This window comes from Dipodomys merriami, unplaced genomic scaffold (genome assembly GCF_024711535.1).
Source record: "Dipodomys merriami isolate MVZ:Mamm:240054 unplaced genomic scaffold, mDipMer1.0.p SCAF_275, whole genome shotgun sequence".
NCBI classification, from domain to species: Eukaryota; Metazoa; Chordata; class Mammalia; order Rodentia; family Heteromyidae; genus Dipodomys; species Dipodomys merriami.
The window spans coordinates 385,633-413,460 of record NW_027204215.1 but is presented as its reverse complement, the minus strand read 5'-3'; the positions used below and the strand labels follow the sequence as shown (position 1 = coordinate 413,460).

At 50.9% G+C, this 27,828-nt stretch overlaps 1 protein-coding gene across 4 annotated transcripts; it reads left to right on the top strand.

Annotated features, from left to right (window-relative positions):
- Positions 1 to 718: 718 nt before the first annotated feature.
- Positions 719 to 26,269, top strand: LOC138837754 (dnaJ homolog subfamily C member 5). Of its 4 annotated transcripts, XR_011375439.1 has the most exons (6): positions 719 to 901; positions 20,682 to 20,799; positions 21,539 to 21,752; positions 22,306 to 22,477; positions 22,560 to 22,631; positions 22,907 to 22,994. XR_011375439.1 is itself a non-coding variant. In XM_070036715.1 (5 exons), the coding sequence occupies exons 2-5, from the start codon at positions 20,693 to 20,695 to the stop codon at positions 23,008 to 23,010; spliced, it is 597 nt and encodes a 198-aa protein (XP_069892816.1). In that variant the 5' UTR covers positions 725 to 901; positions 20,682 to 20,692; the 3' UTR covers positions 23,011 to 26,269. The 4 variants fall into 4 exon arrangements, 3 of the variants coding, with proteins under 3 accessions (XP_069892816.1, XP_069892818.1, XP_069892817.1); XM_070036715.1 differs by lacking the exon at positions 22,560 to 22,631 and having other exon boundaries at positions 725 to 901; positions 22,907 to 26,269; XM_070036717.1 differs by lacking the exons at positions 719 to 901; positions 22,560 to 22,631 and adding an exon at positions 2,649 to 2,725 and having other exon boundaries at positions 22,907 to 26,269.
- Positions 26,270 to 27,828: the final 1,559 nt, after the last annotated feature.

Here is a 27,828-nt window from a genome sequence, read left to right as displayed (position 1 = left end):
CGCGTGCAGGCTCCCGCCTGGCATCCCAGCGACTCGGGAGAGGATGGCGGTTCGAAGCCAGCCGGGGCAGGACTCCTCAATGAACCACCGGGAGGCCGGAAGTGGCGCTGCGGCTCACGTGGGCAGCGCCGGGCCCAGGAGCACGCAGCGGCAGAAACGGCCAGGGCGGCGGGCCGAGCCCGCGGCGGGGGCCGTCTGCGCCGGGCGCGGGGCGCCGCGGGAGGGCCTGGGCCCCGCACGCCGTGGTTGGACGGCTGCGCCGTGGCACTGCCGGGCTGGCGGGCAGGGGGAAGGTCCCTTCCCAGCCGCTCCCGAGCCGAGCCCGCGGCGGGCGGCGGGCGGCGGGCGGCGGGCTCTCCACTTCGGCCCGGCTGCGAGACTAGCCTGCACTTGCCGTGCTGCCGTCGCGCCGTCCGTCTCCCAGGGCTCAGGAGGCACTGGGCATCCTCCGGGGCAGGCTCTGGGCCGCCCCCTCCCTCCGGCCTGGCCCCGCCCCTCCCGGGCGGTGGGAGCGCCCGGAAGCATCGCCGGTTGGCTGTCGGCATAGGCCCCGCCCTCGTGAGGCGGGGCCTCGGCTCCCGGCTGTCACACGGAGCCCCTCCTCCGCGTGGGCAGAGCCTCCGTTTGGCGCTTGGGGCGCGTGCGCGGCCAGCTGAGGGTGGAGACGGCTCACGTCTTTTCGGGGACGCGCGCGCCAGTGCGGGTGCGTGCGTGAGCGTGCGCGTGCGCGTCCCTGCCGCCGCCGGTGCTGCTCCCGCGCCCTCGGCCGCCGCCGCCGCCGCCCCCGCCGCCCCCTCCGCCGCCCGGGTTCCACCGGCTGAAGAGCGCGTCGGCCGGCTGCCCAGCAGCGCCGCGGAGCGGCGAGCGGAACCGCGGAGCCGGCGGGCGGGCGGGAGAACAGGTGAGCTGGTTGCGGGCCGGCCGGGCGAGCCCCGAGTCCGACCGACGAGGGCCGCGGGGATCTGGCCGGCGGCGAGGGAGCGGGGCCGCGGCCGGGGGCCGGGCCTGAGGGCGGCGCGCGGGGGGGCGGGCGGCGGGGGCCGGCGGCCGCGGCCGGAAATGGCGGCCACGCTGTGCGGGCGGCGAGGGCGGCGGGGCCGGGCGGCGAGGCCCGGCCAGGCCCGGCGCGGGGGCGGGGCGGCGCCCGTCCGCACGGCCGCGCTTGCAGCCGAGTCGCGGCGCCCCTCGGGGCGGGCCCGCGAGCTCGCCGGGCCCCGCCTGCCCGCCGCGACCGCCGGGCCCCGCCGCCGCGCGCCGCGCGCCCCGTTTTCTCTCGGGAGCAGGAAGCGCAGGGCTTCGAACCCGCAGCCTTGGGCCGCGCGTGGGGCGCGCCGGCCGCCAGCGCAGGACCTGCCCCGAGGACAAAGCGCCGCCTCCGCCCGGGCCCGCGGAGCTCCGTCCCGCGCCGCGTCGCCCCCCGGCCGAGGGAGGCGCCGCCGTCCGCCGCGGGAGCCGGAGCGCGGGGCCCGGGATCCCCAGCCCGCCGCGGCCGGCGGCGCCGGCGGCCTGTCCGTGGCCTGACTCGCCTTCCCTGCGTCAGAAGCCGCCTCGCTGACCTCTGAACAAGCCGAGGACTCCCGGGCTCGGGACCCTTGGGCCTCCCCGAGCCCCTCCCCACACACTCACTTAGAATTTCCTCTTCCCACTTCCCTCTCGCGTCGTTGTTTGTCTGTTTGGTTTGTGTTGGCAGTAGGGCTTGAACTCAGGGCCCTGCTCTCGTACTTGGCTTTTTCACTCAAGAATTGGTGCTCTACCATTTGAGCCACAGTTCCACTTCCTCCCACCTCCTACGTCTGTCTCCTTGCCTGGCTTCATTTTCCCGCAGCGCTTGGACCTTGCTAATGTCCCGTTTAGTATATTTAGCGTTTCCTATTAGGTGTGATCCATGAGAAATTATTTTTTCAAAGAACAGTTGTCTGCAGATAGTAATGAGCCTGGTCTATACTTATTGAGTGAAATAGAAATTGAGCTTAATAGTAGCAGTGCTACATGATGACCTTGTCACCTGGAAGCATGTTGGTGAGTACTGACCACTTAAGAGGCACAGGGCTTCTGAAAGGTGTACGGCAAGTAAGTACCACATGTCCCCAGAAAGGAACTGTTAACTCCCTCCTACCTACTGGGGAAAGGCCAACCAATTAAAAGGGGGTCAGAAAGGTGTTTAGGATTTTCCTGTAAATCTGTTCGAAGGTATATGTGTATGCACATGTGTGCATGTGCACACACATGTGTTAGTCTTAAGGATTGAACCGAGGGCCGTGTGCTGTCTCTTTGCTTTTTGGCTCAAGGCTAGCGCTCTACCACTTGAGCCAGAGCTCTGCTTCTGGCTTTTGGGTGATTAATTGGAGATGGGAGTCTCATGGACTTTGCTGCCTGGGCTGTGGTGGAACCACAAACTTCAGATCTCAGCCCTCTGAGTCGCTAGGATTATAGGCGTGAGCCACCGGCAGTGGCGGCTGGCTCAAAATTAGAAGTGTTTTTAAAGTCAGGTCTGCCACTTGGTCCTAGTGTTCCTAGGATTTTGTCTTGGTTCCCTGCACTCTGTTGTGGCCTGAGGTGATTGGGTGACGTGGAGTGCCATCATCCACCCGGCTCTCAGGTCTTCTGAAGCAGTTCTTTTTCTTTTTTGTGATAGGGTCTTGCTGTATAGCACAAGCTGGCATGGACCTTGAGATCCTCCTGCTTCAATCCCCCTACACAGTGATATTACACTCACAGCATAAGAGTAAGCAGTTCCTGATGCTCTCAATTGGAAGATTATTATTGGGGTGCTATGAAAGCCCAGCAGAACCTTTTCTGTGCCCAAAGGAGTCTGGAGTTCTTTCCAGGACCTTCACTTTCAGCCCATCTAGACTTAGTGAGTAGATTTCCTTGTGTTCCTGAAGATAATGTTGTACTATGTTCTCAGAGGTTGAACATCATTTGAGCTCATGAGACCCATTTGTTTGCCACCCTGGCAATCTGCCTTGCTCAGGTCTCTTTATTAATAATAATCGACCTGGAACTTGAACTCAGAGCTTCTGAACCAGGTTTCTTGTAATCCCATTGACCACCTCTATCATGCTGAATCCCATAACAAACTGTTGAACCTTTAGAACTCTCATAGATGGAGTGTACAATAGATTCTCAGTAGGTGTTTACTGAATGAATGATTAAAATGCAGAAGGCTGGACATTGTGATAAGGTACAAGTTTTGTCTAAAGTTTGCTTCTAAAGTCAGAGAATGAGTATAAAGCACGGCTGGGAAGGTGGCTCAGTGGTAGAGTGCTTGCCTTGCATGCATGAGGCTGTGGGTTCGATTCCTCAGCACCACATAAACAGAAAAGGCCAGAAGTGGCTCTGTGGCTCAAGTGGTAGAGGGCCAGCCTTGAGCAAAAGAATCTCAGGGACACTGCCTAGGCCCTGAGTTCAAGCCCCAGGACTGGCAAAAAAAAAAAGAAAGAAAGGATGAGTATAAAGCAGGTCCATGGTAGGTGTCTACCTGTAATCCTAGCCACTCAGGAGGCTGAGTTCTGGAGGATTGTGGTTTGAAGCCTAGCCCAGGCAGAAAGCCTAAGAGACTCAATCTCAGTTCACTATCAAGACTCTAGCTGGGTTGGAAATGTGTGACTCAGATGGCTAGAGTGCCCATAGGAAAGCAAGGTGAGCGAGCAGATTGAACAAGCTTAGGGCCTTTGAGTTGAAGACCTGGGACCAACACAAAAAGGTGGGCATGTAGTACATAACAGTGGGGAAACCATGTTTTTCTCTAGTGGGGAAAAAGACCCCCTGAGTCTTCAGGGGGCTGGTTAGGGGTGTTTGTATGTAAATGAACCAAAGAATCAGTCTTACTCTTGAGGACCCTTAGTCCTCCATAGTGGCTCTTGTGAGTGTCTGGGTGTAGTTACTAATGTAACTGTGTAGCTGTGCGTGTTGACTCACATCTGTAATCCTAGTTACTCAGAAGCTCAGGGGGGCAGAGATTGGAAAGGTTATGATTCAAAGCTATCTGGGGCAAAAAGTTTACAAGATACTGTCTGAATCAGTAGTGGAGTTTGGTGGTGCTGTTTAGGAGGCTGAGATATGGGTAAGTACAGTGTTTTTTGTTTGTTTGTTTTGTTTTGTTTTTGGGTTGGTCATGGGGCCTGAACTCTGGGCCTGGGTGCTGTCCCTCAGCTCTTCAACTCAAGGCTAGCGCTCTACCACTTGAGGCACAGCGCCACTTCTGGCTTTTTCTGCTTAGGTGGTACTGAGGAATTAAACCCAGGGCCTCATGCATACAAGGCAAGCATTCTACCACTGAGCTACCTTCCCAGCCCTGGATGAGTACAGTTCTAAGCCAGCCTGGGCAAAAAATGCTCACCTAACCCAATCCAACAGAATAAGCTTGACATGGAAATACACATCTCTCATCCTAGCTACACCTTAGGAAGCGTAAGCAGGAGGAGCATAGTGCAGGCTTACAAAAAAGTGAGACACTATGTCAGAAAAGGGCTGGAGAAAAGGGCTGGCGTAAGTGTAAAGCGCCCCACATCATTCTGTACTGTAGAGTCCTGGTGATGTGTCCAGGGAATAAGGTATTTTGTCACACACACTTTCTGCTCTGTTTTAGTTCTGCTCTGTAAATGAGTAGAAACTGCTAGCTTTTTCTTCCTGAAAGACAGAGGGACTAGAGCTGATGAGATTAGCCCTCCTTCAGTCCCTGGGCCTCTGTGGGCTGTAAAATGAGGGTAATGGTCCCCGATCTGCCTGCCTGTTGGAGGAGCAAAAGATACAATAAAAAGATATCTCACTGCCTGCTTTCCAAATAGGAGTGACAAAGAGGCTAAAAAACATGGTGATTGCCCGGCGTTAGTGGCTCATGCCTGTAATCCTAGCTACTCAGGAGGCTGAGATCTGAGGATCTCAATTTAAAGCCAGCCTGGGCAGGAAAGTCCGTGAGACCCTCCAGTAAACGACTGGAAAACTGGAAGTGGTGCTGTGGCTCAAGTGGTAGAGGGCTTGCCATGAGCTGAAGAGTGCACGGACAGCACCCAGGCCCAGAGTCCAAGCCCCACCACCAACCCAAAAAAAAAAAAAAAAGGCGATACCTTTATTTATGAAAATAGTAAGATTCCCTTGATCTATCTGGAGTGTCGTGCCAGCTGCTTCAAACAATGACATCTCCTGATGAGGATTAGCTGTTAGCCGGTTATCAGCCACTAGGTATTCAACCTGGAAGATTTAAGGATTAGATTACCCAACAACCTTTAGTATAGATTTTGTCTCTCCTGACACCTTGCATTAACCTGAGTACATCATGTTAATGAAAAAGTGTTCTGCTTTGTTCTTCATACGTGGTACTTAATAGGCACAAGTCTTTAAAATAAAATGCAGCTGGAGGCATGGATTAATGATAGAGTGTCATTCTAGCAGCACAAAGCCCTAAGTACTGTTAGAAACAAATGTTGCTTTAAATTTTATTGTTTTTTCGTGTGGGGGTGGGGCACGTACTGTCCTGGGGCTTGAACTTGGGGCCTGGGCACTGTTTCTCTAGCCTTTGAGCACAACTTTCCTGCATGGACTGGCTTTGAACCCTGATTCTCAAATCTCAGATTCCTGATAGGCATGATCCACCACGCCTGCTTTCGGTCTTGCTTTCGCTTTCTCTCCCTTGCCTCCTATCTACCTGTCCTCCCCTCCCTTCCTCCCTCCTTTCCTCCCTTCTTCCTTCTTTCCCTCCCTTTCTTTCTCTCCCTTGCCTTCCTTCTTCCGTCCCCTTCCCTCCCTCCGTCCCTCCCTCTCCCCCCTCCCTCCCCTCCCCTCCCTCCTTCCCTCCCCCCTTTTTTTTTCTTACAATCCTAGGGCTTGAACTCAGGGCCTGGCACTGTCCTCAGTTTTTTTTTTTCCCTGCTCAAGGCTGGTGTTCTACCACTTGAACCACAGTTTCACTTCTAGCTTTTTGGTGGTTACATGGGGTTTTTTTTGTTTTTTTTGGGTCCGGTTGTGGGGCCTGAACTCTGGGCCTGGGCGCTGTCCCTCAGCTCTTCAGCTCAAGGCTAGCGCTTTACCACTTGAGCCACAGCACCACTTCCGGCTTTTTTTTCTTTTTACTTATGTGGTGCTGAGGAATCGAACCCAGGGCCTCATGCATGCAAGGCAAGCGCTCTACCACTGAGCCACCTTCCCAGCCCCTTGGTGGTTACTTGGAAAAAAGAGTCTCAGAGACTTTGCTGCCTGTGTTGGATTCAAACTGCAATCCTCAGATCTAGGCCTTGAGCAGCTAGGCTAACAGGTGTGAGCCATTGCTTTTAATTGTCATAGTTTTGCAGACATTAATATTTCACATTGAAATTGCAGAAATGAAGTATAGCATTTCATTCTTCAAAGACAGAAATTCGTAATAATCTAATCCTTTGGAATTGTTTGGGCTAAGTCATGAAAAAAATCTGTCATGATCAGTTTCATCTTCAGAATTTATCTGTATATACTTAAGATTTCACTTCATTGGACTGGGAAGGTGGCTCAGTGGTAGAGCGCTTGCCTGGAGCTGAAGAGCTGAGGGACAGCGCCCAGGCCCAGAGTTCAAGCCCCATGATAGACAAAAAAGAAAAAAAGAAAAGATTTTACTTCATTCCAAAATTGCTCTACATTTTAGATGTAAACTGAGAGTTTTTAAATTTTGTGATACATAGTGGATTTCAGAGAATCTTCTTGAATCTGTGAGTGAACCTTATTCATCATAATGGATTATTTGTAATTTTCTTTCTGTAAATTGGTGACTGTTCACTTACCGTGTATTGCTAGTAACTGGTTTACAAGGTGAAATGTGCTCCTCCTTGGCTGTTTTCTGGGGAGTATTTCCCTGTTGGTTATAAAGTTATCATGGTGAGTCAGAGAGTTGGAATGTTAACTTGCCTGTGCCCTCCTGTCATCTGTGTCCCACTCTTCTGGCTATCTCTGAGAAAGAAATGTGGCCAGCTCTCCTGCCTTATGAGGCTACCCTTTGAACCAGACAGAATAGTATTTTGGAGAACTAAATGTAGTAACTATCATGTAGTAACTCTGAGGCACCTCAGTGGCCGAGGGCTGAATGCAGGGATCTAGGGCTCAAAGACAGTCCTCATCTAAAGAAGGGGAGTGGCGCTGTGGCTCAAGTGGTAGAGCGCTCGCCTTGCGCTGAAGAGCTGAGGGACAGCGCCCAAGCCCCATGACCGACCCAAAAAAAATAAAGAAGGGGAGGCCTGAGTAGGCTCAGCATAGGAGTAGTCTGTGCGCTGCACAGCACCACTCACGGCTTGTCTTATTACAGGAAGGAATTAGTAGCCTAGCAGATGTTTGATTTTCAGCTAGACAACCCCCTGGGTTTCTATTCTCTCCTCTTCCTCTCAGATCTCCTAGTAGGTATGAGGCACTAACACACCACTAAACTTCTTAGAATACATGAAACTAGTTGGTACCTTTTTTAATCTTTCCTAGTAACAGGGTTTGTATTCAGGGCCTTGTACTTGCTGGCCTGGCAAGCCCACTCTACTACTTGAGCCATACATCTATCCTGATTTTTTTGCTGGTTATTTTGGAGATAGAGTCTCAGCAACATTTTTTTTTTTTTGCGGGGGGTGGGGGGGTGGAGGGGGGTAGGGCGTGGGGTCGGGCAGTCTGTCCTGAACTTTGGGCCTGGGCACTATCTCTGCACTCTTCAGCTCAAGGCCAGTGATCTTCCATTTAAGCCACAGTGCCACTTCCCCTTTTTAGTGGTTTTATTAGAGATAAGAGTCTCACGGACTTTCCTGCCCAGGCTGGCTTTAAACCATGATCCTCAGATCTCAGCCTCCTGAGTAGCTAGGGTGACAGGCGTGAGCCACTGGTGCCCAGCTAGTCTTAGCAACTTCTTTGCATGGGCTGCTTTGAACAATGATCCTCTGGATCTCAGCCTCCTGAGTAGTTAGGATTACAGCTTTTAACAATTTAAGATTAATTTGAAAAATTGTACTTAAGGCAAAGGTTTTGACTAGACTATATTAATGTCATACTTTTAATCTCAAAGCTAATCACAGAAACTTTGAGAAAAAAAACAATGTAGTCCAAAGTTTTTGTTGTTGGTGATGGTGGTCATGGGGATTGAACTCAGGGTCTGGGCAGTGTCCCTGAACTTTTCTGATCAAGGTTAGCACTCTACCTACTCTGAGCCACAGCTCTATCTCTAGCTTTCTGATGGTTAAGTGGAGATAAGAGTCTTATGAACTTTCCTTCCCCTGGCTGGCTTTGAACTGTGATCCTTAGATCTCAGCTTTCTGAGTAGCTAGAATTACGGACATGAGCAACCAATGCCTGGCTGTTCGTTTTGATATGAAGTTTGCTATATAGCCTAGGTTGGCCTCAAATCCGCCTGCCTCAGCATTTCTCAATACTGGGATTTTAGGCATGAACCACCATACCTGGCTAGCTCCAGTTTAAACCTCAGATAACAACTAAAAAGTCTTTAATTGGAGAATGACTGAAGTATCTCTTAACTGGTCCTCTCTTTGAAAGTGTTTTCCTGGGAATTCACTGAGCAGTCCTTTGAAGGGCAGACACTGTGAAGTGATAGACAGTGGTTTGTTGACCAGGCAAGGGTTACTTAATATACGTTTAGCCATATATTAGGACACCTTGCACGCTAGCTATTACCCAATTCTATAGCTAAGGAAACTGAGTTAGCATGTATTCTCCAGTGTAAAGATACAGTATCGAAAGAGTAAGCACAAATAATGCCACCTTAACATAATAGCACAGAGCTTGCAGAACCCCCTCTGGAAGCATCTCTGTTGGTACAGCTTTCTCTCTTACATCACCTTGCCTACCTGAGCAATCCTCTCTAGGGGCTACCCGACCTTTTTGCCCAAGGCTAGCACTCTATCTCTTGAGTCTCAGCTCCACTTTCAGCTTGTTGGTAGTTAATTAGAGATAAGAATCACATAGAGCCGGGCGCCGGTGGCTCACGCCTGTAATCCTAGCTACTCAGGAGGCTGAGATCTGAGGATCGAGGTTCAAAGCCAGCCTGGGCAGGAAAGACCGTGAGACTCCTATCTCCAATAAACCACTAGAAAACCGGAAGTGGCGCTGTAGCTCAAGTGGTAGAGCACTCGCCTTGAGCTGAAGAGCTAAGGGACAGCGCCCAGGCCCAGAGTTCAAGCCCCACGACCGACAAAAAAAAAAAAAAAGAATCACATAGACTCCCAGTACTGGAGGCTCACACTTGTCATCCTAGCTACTCTGGAGATCTGAGGATCGAAGTCCAGACCTGGCAGTAAAGTCCATGAAACTCTGACCTCCCTGTGGCTCAAAGTAGAGTGCTAGCCTTGAGCAAAAAGACTCAACAACAGTGCCCAGGGACTGAGTTCAAGCCCTACATCCAGGAAAAAATCTTTACAACAGACCCACTTTCTAGGATTCTAGATACTGCCCCACCTCTGTTTGAGGGGTGTGGGTTCAAGACAAGGCCATGAAGCTCTGTTGTATGATCTCTTCCATATGAAGTTCAGTCTTTGTCTAGTGTCAGTTCTAGAAGATAGTTTCTGGATTCTGCATCATGAGAGGACCTGGCTGTTATCAGTTGGTGGGTCAAGAAGGGTCTCTTTCACCTGGTGAAAATATGCTTTGGTTGTAGTGGAGTAAAGCCTGTACTTCTGAGTTATAGCGGTGTTTATGAGAGTGTGAGATAACTCACATTTCACTTATTACAAGCATAGGCTTTCCAGTAACTGATTAGAGATCCACCCTTGTTTTCCTGCAGAGGTGGATCTGACTACCGTCAGCCAATAATGCTTTCTACCAGAGTGACTCCGTTAACTCCCTTAGCTTTGCCTAATGCCGGGTATTTGGAAAAGCCTACTTAGTTCTTGTCCACTTGTGCAGTGAAACCAGTGCCTCACTTCTGGCAATCTGTTCAGATAAGCTTCATAAGGAAAATACATCTTCTAATGGCCTTTTTTGTGTTTCGGTATTGGAGTTAGAACTCGGGACCTTGCACTTGTTAGGCTGGTGTAATAACTGTGCCGCACCTTCAGCCCTCTTGACACTGTTTATTTGTGGGATAAGTTTTCTCACTCCTGTGAGTGTGATCCACAGACTACCTACGTTTGTGCTTCTTGTCTACACTCCAGCTTCCCACATGGAGATGGATTCTAGCACTTTTCTGAGGTGACAGAAGCACATTACTTTATTCAGCTGTGGGTTGAGAACTTTTTTGGCCCTATCTGGCCTTCAATCTCTGTCCTCTCATTCTCAGCCTTCCGACTACTTAGGATTATAAGCATGAATCACTAATGGCCAATATTTGTTTATATTCCTACTCACCTTTTAGGGTACATTGTCCCTAACTGTATCACAGTTCACTTATTGTTGCTTCACTGTACTCATGTCTGTAATCCTAGCTACTCTGGAGGCTGGGATCTGAGTCCAGGCAGAAACATTTATGAGACTCTTTTTTTGTTGTTGTTGTTGGTTTTTGTTTTTGGTCGGTTGTAGGGCTTGAACCTTGGGCCTGGGCGCTGTCCTCAGCTCTTCAGCTCAAGACGAGTGCTCTACTGCTTGAGCCACAGCACCACTTCCGGTTTTTTCTAGTGCTTTATCGGAGATAAGAGTCTCAAGGACTTTCCTGCCCGCTGGCTTTGAACCGAGATCCTCAAATCTCAGCCTCCTGAGTAGCTAGGATTACAAGTGTGAGCCACCATTGCCCAGCCTAAGATACTCTTATCTCCAATTAACCACCAGAAAGCCGGAAGTGGCACTGTGGTTCAAATGGTAAAGCACTTGCCTTGAGCTGAAGAGCTGAGGGACAATGCCAGGGCCCAGAGTTCAAGCCCAACGACCAACAAAAAAATCAAAACCATAAATAGTGATCCCTTATCTATCACAGGGGGGTTTACATTCCAGAGACCCCTGTGCTAGGTGAAAATCTACGAAGTAGCAGTAAGTGAACCATGGTATAGCAAGGGACAACTGTGTAACACTGCTACTTTGCAAGTTTTCACCTATTGCAGTGTGTCTGGAACATTATGATAGGTGAGGGATCACTGTACTGTTACAAATGTCACTTCCCACAAGCCAGTGGCTCACTCCTGTAATCCTGGCTTCAGGAGGCTGAGATCTGAGGAACGAGATTTGAAGCCAGGGCAGGAAAGTCTGTGAGACTCCTCCCTCCAATTAACTACCAAAAAAGTTGGAAGTAGAGCTGTGGCTCAAGTGGTAGAATGCTAGCCTATAGCACAAAAGCTAAGTGAAGGCATCTAGACTATAAAACACTTGATCAAAACAGTATGGCTCAGTGATAGAATGCTTGCCTTGCATGCATGAAGCCCTGGGGTTTGATTCCTCAGCACCACATAAACAGAAAAGGCCGGAAGTGGTGCTTGGCTCAAGTGGTAGAGTGCTAGTCTTGCGCTGAAGAGCTGAGGGACAGCGCCCAGGCCCAGAGTTCAAGCCCCACAACTGAAAACAAACAAACAAAAATAAACAGTATTACAGGTAATTGTAATAGACAAATTAGGTTGAGTGTTTGAGCACAAAAATATGATTCATGATGTGGGCAACATCTGGAACCAATAAAGGTTCAGAGAACTCCACCCAGCAGTTAGACAGGAAATATTTATATATAGGCACACAGCACTAGCCTAATTGGTTATAACTCAATTTCAGACACATCTGATTAGCATGTCTTATACTCAGTTTGTCATGATTTAATTGGCATGCCTTTTTATACTAGATTGATAAGATTACTTCATTCTAGACAGTTACTGTAACTGTGACCCCAGGCTTATCTGCTGCAGCCCAGCCAGCTGATTGTAGTTCTCCCCTGTAATCCTTACTACTTGAGGCTAAGACCTGAGGGTAATGGTTTGAAGCCAGCCTGGGCTGGAACGTCTGTTAAGACCTTATCTCCATTTAACCACAAAAAAAGCCTAAGTAGAGCTGTGGCTCAAGTGGTAAAGTGCTAGGCTTGAGCAAAAAAACTAAGGGACTTTGCCCAAATGTTGTTCGAGCCCCCAGGACTGGCGGGCGCTTGTGCGCGCGCGCACACACACACAAAAGGCAGTCCAGATGTGGGACACAGGCCAGCTGTGTCTCCCTAGAGCAGCCATGACCAGTGACTGAGCGCAGGAACACTGGTGCACCCATTTCTGTCAGTTTTTGTCTCAGAATGTGTTTCATTGGATGCCCTCTATTAGCTAGCGTTTTATGAACTCTGACCTCTCAGAATCTGCCCAGTTAGATCACTCAGTGCACTGTCCCGTGGGAGCCAGACTACCGTCAGGGTAGATCATTTTGTCAGCATTACAAACCGACAGGCAAAGATGGCATTTGTACTTCTCTGAACCTTGGCCCATACTATTCTAATAAGATTGCAGTCAAGTTTGCTTGTTTGTGTGTTCATTGCTAGCCCTGGGGTTTGAACTCTGGCCCTGGGTGCTGTCCCTAAGCTCCTTTTGCTCAAGGCTAGCACTCGACCACTTGAGCCACAGAGCCACTTCCAGCTTTTTCTGTGATGAATTGGCAATAAGAATCACTGACTTTCCTGCCCAGGCTGGCTTTGAACTGTGATCCTCAGATCTCAGTCTCCTGAGTAGCTAGGATTACAATTGTAAGCTACCTGCACCCAGCTTATTTATTATTTATTTATTTATTTATTGTTGGTTGTGAGGCTTGAACTCTGGGTCTGGGCGCTGTCTGTCCCTGTGCTCTTCAGCTCAAGGCAAGTGCTACCACTTAAGCCACAGCACCACTTCTGGTTTTCGAGTGGTTTATTGGAGATAAGAGTCTCACAGACTTTCCTGCCTGGGATAGCTTTGAACGGTGATCCTCAGATCTCAGCCTCCTGAGAACCTAGAATTATAGGTGTGAGCCACCGGCGCCCAGCTCAGCTTATTTATTTTTGAGATAGGTTCTTACTATATAGCTTTTTACTGGACTCACACTTCGATCTTCCTGGCTTATTTTTTCCCAAGTGCTAAGATTACAGGTATGTGCTATGATACCCAGCAGTCATAGGTATTTTTATGGCCCTCTTATTCACTGTTGAAGATTTGAATGCTCTTGATTATTTCCTCTAAGAAATGAGAGGAAGGTTCTTCCTAGTTGGCATCCTAGTAGATTTCCACATAGGTACACACTGATTAATGCCTTTTCTGCTATGATGATACGTAGTCTTGATACTGATAATTAGGCAGAGAGTCTACAGTGTGCCCTTGGAAGGCAGAGGGTGCCTACCTGGGCAGGACATTACCTGTGACTTTGATATTCTGAGAGTTTAGATATGGTGAAGTTAAAAACACAAGCTAGCCAGAAGCTGAGATCTGAAGATCATGGTTCAAAGCCAGTCCGGCAAGGAAAGTCCATGAGACTCTTACCTCCAATAAACCACTAGAAAACCAGAAGTAGCATAGTAGCTCAAGCGGTAGAGCACTCACCTTGAACGAAGAGCCACAAGTACAGCGCCCAGGCCCAGAGTTCAAGCCCCATGACTGACAAAAAAAAAAAAAAAAAAGGATTGCACTTTTTCTTGTATTACTTGTTTATATTTAGGATAATAGTAAGTTTTCTTTTCTTTTTTTTTAATTTTTTTTTTTTTTTTGGTCCGGTCATGGGGCTTGAACTCTGGGCCTGGGTGCTGTCCCTCAGGCTCTTCAGCTCAAGGCTAGCATTCTACCACTTGAGCCACAGCGCCACTTCCAGCTTTTTTTCTCTTTGCTTATGTGGGGCTGAGGAATCAAACCCAGGGCCTCATGCATGCAAGGCAAGCACTCTACCACTGAGCCACCTTCCCAGCCCCAATAGTAAGTTTTCTAGAGTAGGTTTAGCTCATAATAACAGTTCTTTCCTGAGATCTTGTCTCAAGCTTTGTGCACAGCTCAGTGCATTTGACGCCTAATGCACACTATTCTGAGCAGTTCTTAACCCTGAGGTCTCCCTTCACTGGTGCACACTGCATTCTGAGCAGTTCTTTTTTTCTTTTTTTTTTTTAATTTTTTTTTGGGGGGTCCGGTCGTGGGCCTGAACTCTGGGCCTGGGCGCTGTCCCTCAGCTCTTCAGCTCAAGGCTAGCGCTCTACCACTTGAGCCACAGTGCCACTTCTGGCTTTTTTCTTTTTGCTTATATGGTGCTGAGGAATTAAATCCAGGGCCTCATGCATGCAAGGCAAGCGCTCTACCACTGAGCCACCTTCCTAGCCCCTTCTGAGCGGTTCTTGATTCTGAGGTCTCCCTTCATTGGGCTGGGCCCCAAGCTCAGTGTAACAGAGCCTCCAGGTCTCATCCAGGTCTCATTTCCTGCTGTCTGCACTATCTCTTTCTTTCTCTGCTGTGCAGGCAGGACTGAGAGGCCAGAGATGGTTAATGCTCAGTGGAGGAGAGTAGACAAAAATAGGTAACTTCCTAGCTGGGCACCAGTGGCTCATGCCTCTAATCCTAGCTACTCAGGAGGCTGAGATCTGAGGATCCCGGTTCAAAGCCAGCCTGGACAGGAAAGTCCGTGAAATTCTTATCTCCAATAAAACCACCAGCAGATTGGAAGTGGTTCGGTTGCTGAAGTGGTAGAGTGCTAGCCTTGAGCTGAAAAGCTGAGGGACAGCGTCCAGGCCCAGAGTTCAAGCCCCATAACTGACCCCCCCCAAAAAAAAAAAAAAAAAAAAACTTCCTGAATAAGAGGTTTGGGGAAAGGTACCAGGTTTTGGTTTTGTGTTTTGTTTTCTTTGTACTTAAACACAGATCTAGGGCTGGGAAGGTGGCTCAGTGGTAGAGTGCTTGCCCCTCATGCATGAGGCCCTGAGTTGGATTCCTTAGCACCACATAAACAGAAAAAGCCGGAAGTGGCGCTGTGGCTCAAGTGGTAGAGTGCTGACCTTGAGCTGAAGAGCTGAGGGACAGCGCCCAGGCCCAGAGTTCAAGCCCCACGACCGACAAAAAAAAAAAAACAAAACAGATCTAGGATTGGATGCATGGCTCTAATGGTAGAGCGCCAGCCAGTCAGCAAAAGTGTTAGGTACCGAGTTCAAGTTTCAGTCTGAAGGAAAAAATAAACATAGATCTATCGTTATTTTGCTTAGTTTCTGACCTGTTTTTCCTTTTCAATTATTCTAAGCATCAGTTTACTTAAAATCTTTGATTAGACTGGGCACCAGTGACTCACACCTGTAATCCTAGCTACTTGGAAGGCTGAGACCTGAGGATCACGGTTCAAAACCAGCCTGGTCAGGAAAGTCCATGAGACTCTTACCTCCAGTGAACCACCAGAAAACCGGAAGTGGTAATGTGGCTCAAGTGGTAGAGCACTCACCTTGAGCTGAAGAGCTGAGGGACAACGCCCAGGCCCAGAGTTCAGGCCCCATGACCAGCAAAAAAAAGAAAAGAAAATGAGACTGGGCTGGGAGTGTGGCCTAGTAGAGTGCTTTCCTAGCTAGCATGCACGAAGCCCTGGGTTTGATTCTTCAGTACCGCATACACAGAAAATGACAGAAATGGCACTATGGCTGAAGTGGTAGAGCGCTAGCTAGCCTTGAGCAGAAGAAGCTCAGGGACAGAGCCCAGGCCCTGAGTTCAAGCCCCAGGACTGGCAGAAGAAAAAGAAGAGAAAATGAGACTGAACAAAAAAAATTTTTTGGTTGTGAGGGCCTGGGTGCTGTCCCTGAGCTCTTCAGCTCAAGGCTAGTGCTATACGACCTTGAGCCACAGCACCACTTCCAGTTTTTTTAGTGGTTAATTAGAGATAAAAATCTCTCAGACTTTCCTGCCCAGGCTGACTTTGAACTGTGATCCTCGGATCTCAGCCTCCTGAGTAGCTAGGATGACAGGAAGGAGCTACCATCACCCAGCTGACTAACAGAATTTTGAGTAGTTCATGCAGTGGACGTGGGAAGAGCCCCAGATGACCTGGAAGTTAACTGACCAATGAGGAGTACTTGGAACTAGACAAGAACAGCAGCTGAACAAGGATCAAGAGGCAGAAATTACTGAAGAACCCTAGGAAACCCCAGTTTGTAGACTTAGCAAACTCCTTAAAGATGTAACAACATGGACCCAAGACTGAAAAGGACTCATTCATGGAGAGGAGTGCAGGATATGGTGCAGTATTGCTTATAAGCAAGTCTTTGATGACAGAAATTAAACCAGACAAGTTACCCAAGTGCGTTTCTGAAGAGAGCCTCCTTCTTGGAAAGCATCTTGGTGGTTCCTGTGGAGAGGTCCAGAGGACCACATTGTCCTCATAGAAGATAGTTCCTCCCAGACACTTGGCACCTGTGTCTAGGCCTTGCCGCTTTCTCTCTCTCCCTATTTCTAACTCTATCTATCTCTTCTACCTACCTACCTACCTGTCTCTGTCTTTCTACCTGCCTATTTCTAACTCTCTGTCTCTCTACCTGCCTGTCTGTCTACCTACCTACCTATCTACCTGTCTTTATCTCTATCTACCTATCTATCTATTTCTAATTCTACCTGCTTGTTTACCTGTCTTTACCTACTTATCTACCTGTTCTTCTCTACCTACCTGTCTCTGTCTCTCTACCTATTTTCTACTAACCTGCCTGTCTACCTTTCTTCATCTATCTCTCTACCTGTTTGTATCTCTCTACCTATCTGTCTATTTGTAACTATACCTATTTTATCTATCTACCTACCTATCTGAAACTAGTTGCTATCTTCAGGCTTTAGTCTCTTTAGTGCTAGGATTACACACCTGGCATTGTATATTAGGGTTCTTCTGTTCTCTCCACCTTGCCTCCTCCTCTCCCTTTTCCAGTTCTGGAACTCACTTTTGCTCAGTTTTTTCCCTCAATGCTGTCATCCTACCATGTGAATTATGGCTTCATGTCAGGCTTTTTCAGCCCATACTGGCTTCAAGCCAAGATTCTCTCATATCAGCCTCCTGAGAAGCAGGCCAGCATTCCCTACACTTATTATTACTGTTGTTGTTACTGGTACTAGGGCTTGAACTCAGCCTGGGGACTATCCCTTAGCTTTTTTTGCTTAAGGCTGGTACTTTACCAGCCTTGGAGCCACAGCTCCACTTTCAATTTTTGGTTGTTAACTGGAGATAAAAGTATCACTGGCAGCCGGGCGCTGGTGGCTCACGCCTGTAATCCTAGCTACTCAGGAGGCTGAGATCTGAGGATCGCGGTTCAAAGCCAGCCCGGGCAGGAGAAACCGTGAGACTCCTATCTCCAATAAACCACCAGAAAACCGGAAGTGGCGCTGTAGCTCAAGTGGTAGAGCGCTCGCCTTGAGCTGAAGAGCTGAGGGACAGTGCCCAGGCCCAGAGTTCAAGCCCCACGACCGACAAAAAAAAAAAAAAAAAAAAAAAAAAAAGTATCACTGGCTTTCCCGCCTGGGCTGGCTTTAAACTGTGCTCCTCAGCTGTCAGCTTCCTGAGTAGCTAGGATGACAGGTGTGAGCCACTGGCGCCCAGTTTCTCCACACGTGTCAGGTGGTTGTGCAGGATATGGGGTCATTTTTCGCGTGTCCCTGAGTGCGCACACGATCCTCAACCCGCCTCACCCCCATCACACCACCTTGCCTCTCCGCTCAAAAAAAAAGTTTAAAAAGGAAAGATAGGGAAAAAGTATATAATGAAAGAAAATAGTTTGTTTAGCTATATATTGTTTTAAGCTAAATATTGTTATAAAAGAGTCCAAAAAGTTTTTTGGTTTGTGTTTTTGTTGGTCATGGGGCTTGAACTCTGGGACTGGGCGCTATCCCTGAGCTCCTCAGCTCAAGACAAGCACTCTGCCACTTGATCCACAGTGCCACTTCCGATTTTTGGAGATAAGAGTCTCATGGACTTTTCCGCCAGGACTGACTTTGAACCACAATCCTGAGGTCTCAGCCTCCTGCGTAGCTAGGATTACAGGCGTGAGCCACCAGTGCCCGGCAAAAAAGCCCTGGTGTTAGGCCTGGGAAGGTGGCTCAGTGGTAGAGCACTTGCCTAGCATTCATGAAGCCCTGAGTTCAATTTTTCAACACCACAGAAGCAGAAAAAGCCAGAAGCGGTACTGTGGCTCAGGTGGTAGAGTGTTATCCTTGAGCTGAAGAGCTGAGCGACAGTGCCCAGGCCCAGAGTTCAGGCCCCAGGACAAAAAAAAAAAAAAAGCCTGGTGTTAGTGGCTCACGCCACAGTGCTCAGGAGTTTTTAAAAGTTAAAAAAATCCTGTCACAATGACTCATGCCTGTAGTTCCAGCTACTCTCCCACAAGGTAGCTACAGCAGAGATCAAAGAGGATCATCTCAACCATGTGTGGTGTGCCCACATAGGAAACAGGACTGCTGCTCAGGGCAGCCCTAGACAGATAAGACTACAGCAAAAAAAGGGACTGACGGCATGGCTGGAGTTGAAGAGTACCTGAGTTCAAACTCTAGTACTTACTTCCAAAATAGTAATAGTGGTACTAAGTTACAGCTGGTCTTAGCTGGTATAACCACCCAGCCTCCCGGAAGGCTGAGGGTCCCACACTGCAGGCAGGAGGCTAGCCTACAGAATGGAGTGAGACACCATGGCAAAAGGAAAAAGTTAAAAGGCAAGTTCGCTTAAAAAGAAAAAAAAAGATAGTATATTATTAAAGAAAACTTTGTACCCTTCAAGTCACCTGAGCGTCAGTGTTCATAAAGGCCAGCAAGCACACTTCGCTGTCAGGCCCATCCCATGCTGCCTTCCTGCAAGCAAGCTGCATTGCCGAGCGCCCGTCTGTAGTGACACTAGTTTTTACACCGTGTGTGCTGTGTCCTTACTGTGCCTTTTCCTGTGTTTAGACAGGTAGACATTTAGCTTTATGTTACAGTCATCTAGTATATTCACAGTAGCATGCTCTCTAACTTGGGATCAACAAGACTGTCTTGGCCAAGGTGAGTAGTAGCAGGCTATGCCACCCAGATGTGTGCAGAAACAGGCTGCGAAACAGCAACAGGATTGTCTAGTGGGCACATTTGCTAAAACATAGCCTGATGGCCTATGTAAATGAATGTATCAGCCTTTTAGTATCTGGTGACTTTAGTTTGCATTTCCAAATGACTAATTTTGTTGAATATCCCTTCAAATACTAATACTGCTGACCATTTAAAGAAAAAAAAAACCTAATTCTGAAGGAATAAAGATGATTGAGCAGCTTCATAATCAAATTAGGCCTAGAATCCTAGCTATGCTGAGACACGTCTGAGGTTTGAAGCCAGGCAGACAGAAAAGTCTGTAAGACTCTTTCCTCTAACCAGCAGAAAGCCGGAACTGGAGCTGTGGCTCAGGTAGAGCGCTTGCCCCGCCGGCGGGGGTGGGAAGAGGCTCAGCGACAGAACCCATTTCCTAAGTCCCAGGACCAACGTGGAAAAAAAAAAGAAATTATATGATACAATGTACACTAACTTACATAAACCATTGTAGAAAGCATTGATTAAGCTTCGGCTTATGTCCTCATAGCCCCTGTTCAGAAGGGGAAGAAAGACTCCTTTCACCTTTTTTTTCCCCGTGTCTGTCTGTCTGTCTGTTTGTCGTGGGGCTTGAACTCTGGGCCTGGGCCCTGACCCTCAGCTCTTCAGCTTAAGGCTAGCACTCTACTGCTTGAGCCACAGTTCTGGCTTTTTCTGTTTATGTAGTGCTGAGGAATCGAACCCAGGGCCTCATGCATGGGAAGCAAGCGCTCTACCACTGGGCCACCTTCCCAGACCCTTCTTTTTCTTTTTTTTCTTTTTTTTTTGTCATGAAGCTTGAATTTGGGGCCTGGGCACTCTCCCCCCTGAGCTTTTTCATTCAAAGCTGGTGTTCTACCACTTTGAGCCACAGGGCCACTTCTGATTTTCTGGCGATTCACTGAAGATAAGGGTCTGGAAGAGTTTTTGACCAAACTGGCTTTTTTTTTGGGGGGGGGGGGTCCAGTCGTGGGGCCTGAACTCTGGGCCTGGGCGCTGTCCCTCAGCTCTTCAGCTCAAGGCTAGTGCTCTACCACTTGAGCCATAGCGCCACTTCCAGCTCTTTTCTTTTTGCTTATGTGGTGCTGAGGAATCGAACCCAGGGCCTCAGGCATGCAAGGCAAGCACTCTACCACTGAGCCACCTTACCAGTCCGGACCAGACTGGCTTTGAACCACAATCCTCAGATCTCAGCCTCCTGAGTAGCTAGGATTACTGGCGTGAGCCAGCAGTGCCCAGCCACATCTTGATTCCTTCTTTGAACACTGATAAGAGCTAAGTGTTGTCTACTCTTGGCTTGTTTTTTTGTTTTTGTTTTTTTTTTTTGGTGGGGGGCGGGAGGGGGAGTCCGGTCGTGGGGCCTGAACTCCGGGCCTGGGCGCTGTCCCTCAGCTCTTCAGCTCAAGGCTAGCATCTACCACTTGAGCCACAGCGCCACTTCCGGTTTTTTCTTTTTGCTTATATGGTGCTGAGGAATCGAACCCAGGGCCTCATGCATGCAAGGCAAGCGCTCTACCACTGAGCCACCTTCCCAGCCCGGCATGTTTTTTTTTTTTTTAATCAGTTGTAGACTTGAATGCAGGGCCTAGGCACTGTTCTTGAGCTCAAAAGCACAAGGCTAGTGCTTTACCACTTTGAGCCACAGCTTTACTTCTGGTTTTCTAATGGTTAATTGGAGGTAAGAGTCTCATGGACTTTCCTGCCCAGATTGGCTTTGAACCGTGGTCCTCAGATCTCAGCCTCCTGGCTTACATTTCCAAAATCCATACCTGTTGATGCTCTTTTTATCTTCTCTTATAGATTAACTTACCATGGCTGATCAGAGGCAACGCTCACTCTCTACCTCCGGGGAATCACTATACCATGTTCTTGGGCTAGACAAGAATGCAACCTCAGATGACATTAAAAAGTCCTATAGGTAAGCAGCCATGCATGGGCCTCAGTGTGCATTCATCTGTGTTTCACCAGAACGCTGGCACTTAGCCTTTCCCTAGCTACTAGTGTGTATCTGGTGTGCTTATTGTGTCTTCAAATGGTTACGTGTTGCTCTCTTACAAACACTTGGCAGGTGTTTCCAGCTGCGTAGTCTGCAAGAGGTCATGGTCCACACCGGTGGAGACCCCAGACACAGGCAGAGCTGCAGAGCTCACAGTGCTGAGTGGTGTGGCTTCTGATTGGGGTTCAACAACTTCTGGGGTGACTCGGGTGGTGGGTAGAGCACTGGCCCCGTTTGCCTAGGAAACTTGAGGCCCTGAGTTCAAACCTACCACCTCCAGAATAACAAGACTAGCTCTGACTAGAGCCATCGTCATCAGTTCAGACACTTCCAGTGGTCTTGTGTTCTTGCGCTTCAGTGTCACTATTCTGCAGTAATGCGGTTTGCCTGTATGCAGTTAACTGTCTAGGACACCAGAGGTCAGCAGCAGGACTTGCCTTTGAAAGCTTTGCTGCCCAGGGCCTGATCCCTGTGCGTGGATTCAGAGGCCAGGGAGATTTTCCCTGAAGCCGTGGCAGGCACTTCTTTGGACCTAGCATTCTAGACCTCTGGAAAGTTGGAAGTAGAAATGGTAATGGATAAACGTTTCTTTTTCTGGACTCTGATAGATAAGTGTGAAACACAAGACCAGATAGAGCCAGGAAATGGTTTTGGTTTGCAGGAAACTTGCCCTGAAATATCACCCTGACAAGAACCCTGATAACCCTGAGGCTGCAGACAAGTTTAAGGAGATCAACAATGCCCACGCCATTCTGACCGATGCCACAAAAAGGAACATCTACGACAAGTATGGCTCACTGGGGCTCTATGTGGCTGAGCAGTTCGGGGAAGAGAATGTCAACACCTACTTCGTGCTCTCCAGCTGGTGGGCCAAGGTGAGGAGAGGGGGCAGGTGGTGAGCCCTCACTGCAGGCACACTGCGTGTCTGGAAGCGCACGTGACCGAGGTCTCCACACTTGGTCTTGGCCGTCCTGTTGTCATCCTGTGTGCAGCGTGGCTGCTGTGTCCCTGCCATGACCAGCACAGGGCAGGGCACCTGGAGAGGGTCACTCAAAGCCTCAGGTTAGTCCCCACCCTGAGGCCCAGCCCTGGGAACAAGCCTATCGTCGAACTGTGGGTAGGATCTCCTGTTGTCAGAGATACCTTTAAATGTCACTTCACATGTTTCATGACCCTTTCATGCTTACCACATACAGAGGGCCAAAGAATACAAGTTATCCGTGACTCTTAGCTGAAGGAAGCTCAGTTTTTACTTTCCCTAGTCTACTTGAGTTCCCCTTCTAGATGACTTCGTCTGCCCCTCCCGCCTCGCTCTTTCAAGTCAGCACCCCTTAGCCCAGGGCAGAGCCTCCGCCACGTCCCTCCTCCCAGGCCGTCCCCTGGGCTGTGGCCTGTAGTGGCGTTGAGGCTGAGCCTTCTCTCCCCCAGGCCCTGTTTGTCTTCTGCGGCCTCCTCACCTGCTGCTACTGCTGCTGCTGCCTGTGCTGCTGCTTCAACTGCTGCTGTGGGCGGTGCAAGCCAAAGGCCCCGGAGGGCGAGGAGACGGAGTTCTATGTGTCACCCGAGGACCTGGAGGCGCAGCTGCAGTCCGACGAGAGGGGTGAGTCCCTGCCCTGGCCTGTGCGCGTGTGCGGGGCAGAGCTGGCTGGGCCCTCAACGGCATCAACTGTCTTGTCAAACAGGAGGGCACTGACACTGTGCCGCGTGTTTGTGGTGGCGGCGGGGACTGTTGAGGTGTGAACATGGACACTGAGGTAAAGCAGGCGCAGAGAGCTGTCCCCACCCATGAGCTGTGGTAGCCGTAGATCCAAGGGGCCGAGGAGGCGGGGAGGGTGGCAGGCAGGCGGGGAGGGCCGAGGGCTGGCGTGGCCTGCGGCCAGTGAGGAGGCGTGCTGCTGGGTGGAGGTCAGCAGGTAGCCTCTCCCCTCTGAGTGTCCAGGAGGCCGAGTGCTGTGCTGTGAGGACCGAGGCGGTGGACGTGCAGCCCAGCCGCTGCCCTGTGCGATGAGTCTGCCTGCTTACTTTTCAGAGGCCACAGACACACCAATTGTCATACAGCCAGCGTCCGCCACAGAGACCACCCAGCTCACAGCTGACTCCCACCCCAGCTACCACACCGACGGGTTCAACTAAGTTCAGGAGCAGCTGTGCCTAGAGGATGAATCAGTACCGGCCACTGCAACCCAGAATCATGAACTGTAGTCACGAGATGGGGCAGTCACCGGCCAGCCTTGGCTGGGCCTGGCTCCTCCCCCTCTGCGCCCGCCCATCCACCCGCCCTTGACACACGAAGTGCGTAGCATGCAGTATTTAAAGCGGTGTAGCTACGGTCTTCTGTTTTTTTTTTGTTTTGTTTTGTTTTGTTTTTCTTTTTCTTTTTTAATAGCATGTATGGGTTATGTTCGATGTCTGTGTTGTGGACGTGCCGCAGTCTGGCTGCATTAACCGGTTGATGGAGGCGTTCGTTCTAGTGGGTCCAGAAAAGTTCAAGCTGCAGCTGCCAGACTCTGCCCGCCAGGTGGGCTAGGGAAGGAGGGGCCTTCCCTGCCTCCCTGTGTGGGGGGGGCTGGAGGCAGGTGCCTCCTCCACATTGAGCTGGTGTCCTGGGATGGATTTTGATCTCATTTCCGGGCCACGTCCTTACAGGCAGTGCCAGCGTTGGCCATTGGGCAGTTTGCACAGCACTGTGCTGAGAGGTCTGCTATGGAAGAGAGGGTCGCCCCTTCTGAAAGTGTCTGTCTGTCTGTCTGCCTGTGTTTCCGCCTGGGTCTCTCCACTGTTCCTGCACTTTGCTGACCAAGAGCTGGATTGACTGTCCACAGTCTCTCCCCTCTCCCCCAGTCCTCCTCTTCACATTCCTTCAAGCCCAATGATCTTTCAAGTCCTTTTTGAACTTGCAAGAACCACGAATGGTAGCCCCCGTCTCCAGGTTCAGGCAGGGGTCTGTCAGTCCGGCTGGGGTGGGCAGGAATGAGTTCCCAGCCATGGTCCGCCGTGCTGTGCTTGACAGACCCTCACTACCTGACTGCCTCTGTCCCCTCCCCCCTGCCCTTCACGCTGTGCTTGCCGGAGCCCTGGCCACCCACTGCCCTCTCCTCCCCTCCCCTGCCCGTCGTTCATGCCCCAGGCAGAGCTGGACATTGGGTTCCTGAAAGAAGGCGGCTGGACGCAAGGTGGCTGAGCTCGGAGGGCGTGGCTCCCAGGAGAGCGTCACTGGTGCCTCAGCCAGCCAGTCTGGGAGGCCAGGACTGGGCTCCAGAACCCTTTTGTGAACCTCTGCCTGCTTTATGTCCCAGACCCGTGTGCGGTGCCCCAAGCGAGGAAGTGAGCGTGCAGTGCCCGTGCTGGCCAGGGTTCAGAACCGCCCCACGCCCCAAGCGGTTCTCTGTATTTGGTGCACCAGGCTCCTGCAGAAACTTTCTGAAGCCTGCTTCTGACTGTCTTGTGCATTTTCATTGGTGGTGAAGAATGAGAAGGCTCCTGTGGAGGCTGCATGCCCAGATGACTACCACACTCCCCCTCCCCCCGACCTCACACTGGCATACCAGGACCTGTGTAGGGTGTAGGTAGGTCAGCTTGACAGGAAATTGGAAGAAGGGACTGTGACGTGAGAACAAACTTGGTAGTGGTCGAGAGTACCTGTCAGGGTTTGGTGAGCCGGCCTTCTGCAGGTCTGTGTCAGAAGCTGGACCTGGGTGGATTTGTCTGTTTGATTCCACACTCAGTGAAGGGGACGGTGCTAGAGTGGAATTAGAAGTCATCTGTTTACATCAGACCTCTGGCAAGGCAAGGTGGACTTAAGGTAGCAGACTGTGTGGTGTGCAAATCCAGCAGCGGGTGGCTCTGCCGTCAGCCTCGATGGCCGTCCCTCAGCCAAGAACCAGTGCACAGCACAGAGTAGGGTAGAGCGCCACCAGCTGGCGCTGGGATGCATGGTCCTGAAGAGAGGGTGCTCTGTGGCCAGCGCTGTGTGGAGGGCAGGGGCTGGACTCCAGTGTTGGGTGGGGTTTGTGAAACTAAATCATGAGCTGGGTGCCAGGGGCTCACCTAAATAATCTTAGCTACTCAGGAGACAGATGTGAGGATAGAAGTTTGAAGCCAGCCTAGGCAGGAAAATCTGAGACCTATCTCCACAACCCCCCTCCCCCCCCCAAAAAAAGTCTGGAAGTGGAGCTGTGGCTCATGTGGCAGAGTGCTAGCCTTGAGCAAACACTTGGGGACGGTAGCCAGGCAAGTCAAGCCCCAAGACTGGAAAAGGAAAAGAAAAGCAAAAATCCTGAATCATGTGAAATTTGGAAAACTCAAATAGGACAGTGCTGAAGATGACAGTGGTTGTCACCCATGGTCCCCCGCCCCCCCCCCCCCTCCTGGTGACTAGATGCTGGCCCAGGGCCCTGCACCCAGCCCTCAGGCACACCCTCCGCAGGATTTTACTGTTTGTCTTTAAGATCCCCCTGGTTTTGTTTCCTATCATAAGCAAAACTGGCCAATCGGGTTGGCCATTGCTCCTGCCCTGCCCCGCCCCCAGATGCTTATGCTGGTAGCTGAACTAGGCGAGCCTCGGGCAGCGCGGGGCCATGGCCTGCCGCCAAAGCATTGCTGGGGTCTGTGCACGAAGAGGCCCTGCCCCGCAGGAGGCGCGTGGGAGAGCTCGCGCCGACCCTCAGCTGCTGGCACCTGGACTTCTGTTGCACTCAGTGATGTGGTCTTGTCTCCCTTTGGCTTTGCTCTGTTTTAAAGCGGCTTTAGATATTACTACTGCTCAGTGTTTATGAGCCTTCCTAGTCCTGTGATACTCCGTGAATGCAGCTAAAACACAGTGGGAACCTGTTAGAAAAAGGACCGAGTACTTGCTGTGGCTGTCAGAAGCTGCATCTCCATTGTTGGTTGCTGCGTTTGGCCCGGAATCAGAGCAGCTGCGACTTGCAGGCGTCCTGGGAGGGTGCCCCGTGTCCTGCTGAGCCACGGCGGTCTTTCCAGGGAGCCTTCGGTAGGGGAGCAGTCGCCCTGTCACGGCTGGTCTGGAGAGAGCGCGGTGCCAGCACAGGCGCCGTCCCCGGAGGCTCCAGGCGCGGTGGCAAAACCTGGGTGGGTCCTGCCCGTCCTCCGCCGCCGGCTGTCAGAGTTCCTGCCGCGGGAGGGGCCTGGAACTGACCCCATTCCTTCCTTAGCGTTCTGAGCTGTGGGTCCAGGCGGCCCGGACTGACTGGCCTGTCTCTGTTGTTTTGGTTATAAACCGTCCTGTGGGGTTGACAGCGGCGTCTCCACTGTCCTCACAGGCCCGTGTGTGTCTGTGTGTACATATGTGTATATGTATATATCATGCGGCAGGCCTGTTGTGCTGCTGTCCAGTGGTGAATCAACAAGTACAATAAAAGTTGGCTCTGAGACAGCCTGTGGTTTCTTGGCCAGTTGGATAGAGACAAGGGCTCTGGTTCAGGCAAAACCCGGACCAGGGTTTGTCTGCGAGACATTCATCAGGATCGGGCTCCTCGCAGGGCTGAGGGGAAGGTGTGGGGAAGGCCCTGGCTCTTCCTTAGCTCACGCCCAGGGCTACAGGTTTGGGAACTAACTCTTCCTCCCTTGAAACATGAAAAACAGTTTTCCAAACACCAGACACGATCAGTGACCGCGCATCTGAAGGGCGGCCTTTAGCCGCAAGCACTTTGCTGTGTGTGCCAGGAGGGGCCCGGCCAAGGGGCGCCCTCTAGGGGGGACTGGTTGGAGCGCCTTACCTTTGGTGGCTTTCAGACAGTGTGTCACTCGCAGTGGGAGGAGCAAGTTTACACTGAAGTATAGAAACGGTAAGAATTAAAAAGTGCATGGAAAGTAGCCGTCCGTGCGCTGGTTTAACCCCAGTAGGAGTCTGATGACATGGGTGTGGGCTGCTGTCCGAGCCCAGGCTGGCCTGACCCCCTGTGCAGTCCAAGGGCCGCGCGACAGGGCTGTGATGATTCCGCATGGTGACCTCCATCTCCTGTGTCTGAATGTTGACCGACAATAAAGATAGCTACTGTAAAATAAATGTTTTCACTGCAGATCAGGTGTGTGTCTCATACTTGACGTTCCTGCAGAAATCCATTCTCAGTGATTCTCGTCGTGGGATAGCACCTCTGCCGCTCCCTAGGTCCCCTAGGAGCCAGAGTCTCACTTCCCTGGTCTGCCTAGGCACTGACCCTTAGCAGCCTCGCTTCCGCCCTTTTGGTGATTGATTGGCAAAAAGAGTCTCATGGACTTTGCTGCCCAGGCTGGCTTTGAGCTGTGATCTTCTGAGCTCAGCCTCCTGAGTAGGTAGGATTATGGGCGTGCCACCGGCGCCTGCTCACTTCTGTCCTCTAAATACCAAGATGGGAGTAAGGAAAGGAATCTGCTAGCTAATGAAGCTCATAAAGCAAAAGGAAGCTTGGAGCATGTTTGGGCTTGAGTGGGTAAGTATGTTCCCCTACAGCCACAGCGTCTGTGAGCGCCGGGGCCACTGCCGGTCAGCACACTCAGCCTGTTCTCCCATCCACTTGGCTGACCATGACAACTCGCACCTGCCTTGGCTTCCAGAAACGTCCCTCCCTCTGCCCAGCAGGGATTGTCCTCCCTGGTTCCAGTTCCAGTTTGAATAGATGGGTGCAGCACAGAAATGGTGAGGGCGGCTGTACGTCAGCGCCTGACCTTACGTGTGCCTGGACGCTTTCCCCTGATGGAGCGGCACAGCCGGAGGGCAGAGGCCACCAACATAGCCCAGCTTCCACACTGGGCTAGCCCGTGTGTCTCCAGGAGCAGTGACCACTGCAGCTTGCCTAGAGCAGCTGGGGCTACCAGTGGCCCAGCCCACCGCCTGGCCTAGAGCACTGGCCGGGACGTGCAGCGACACCAGCCCACCGCCTGGCGTAGAACACTGGCCGGGATGTGCTGCACCAGCCCACCGCCTGGCGTAGAGCACTGGCCGGGACGTGCAGC

Bases quoted from the DNA above. Each gene is read 5' to 3' on its own strand.
- LOC138837754 (XM_070036715.1), top strand. From the start codon at position 20,693: ATGGCTGATCAGAGGCAACGCTCACTCTCTACCTCCGGGGAATCACTA. The intron at 21,753-22,305 runs GTGAGGAGAGGG...TCTCTCCCCCAG, and splicing joins TCTCCAGCTGGTGGGCCAAG to GCCCTGTTTGTCTTCTGCGG. The intron at 22,478-22,906 runs GTGAGTCCCTGC...CTTACTTTTCAG, and splicing joins GCTGCAGTCCGACGAGAGGG to AGGCCACAGACACACCAATT.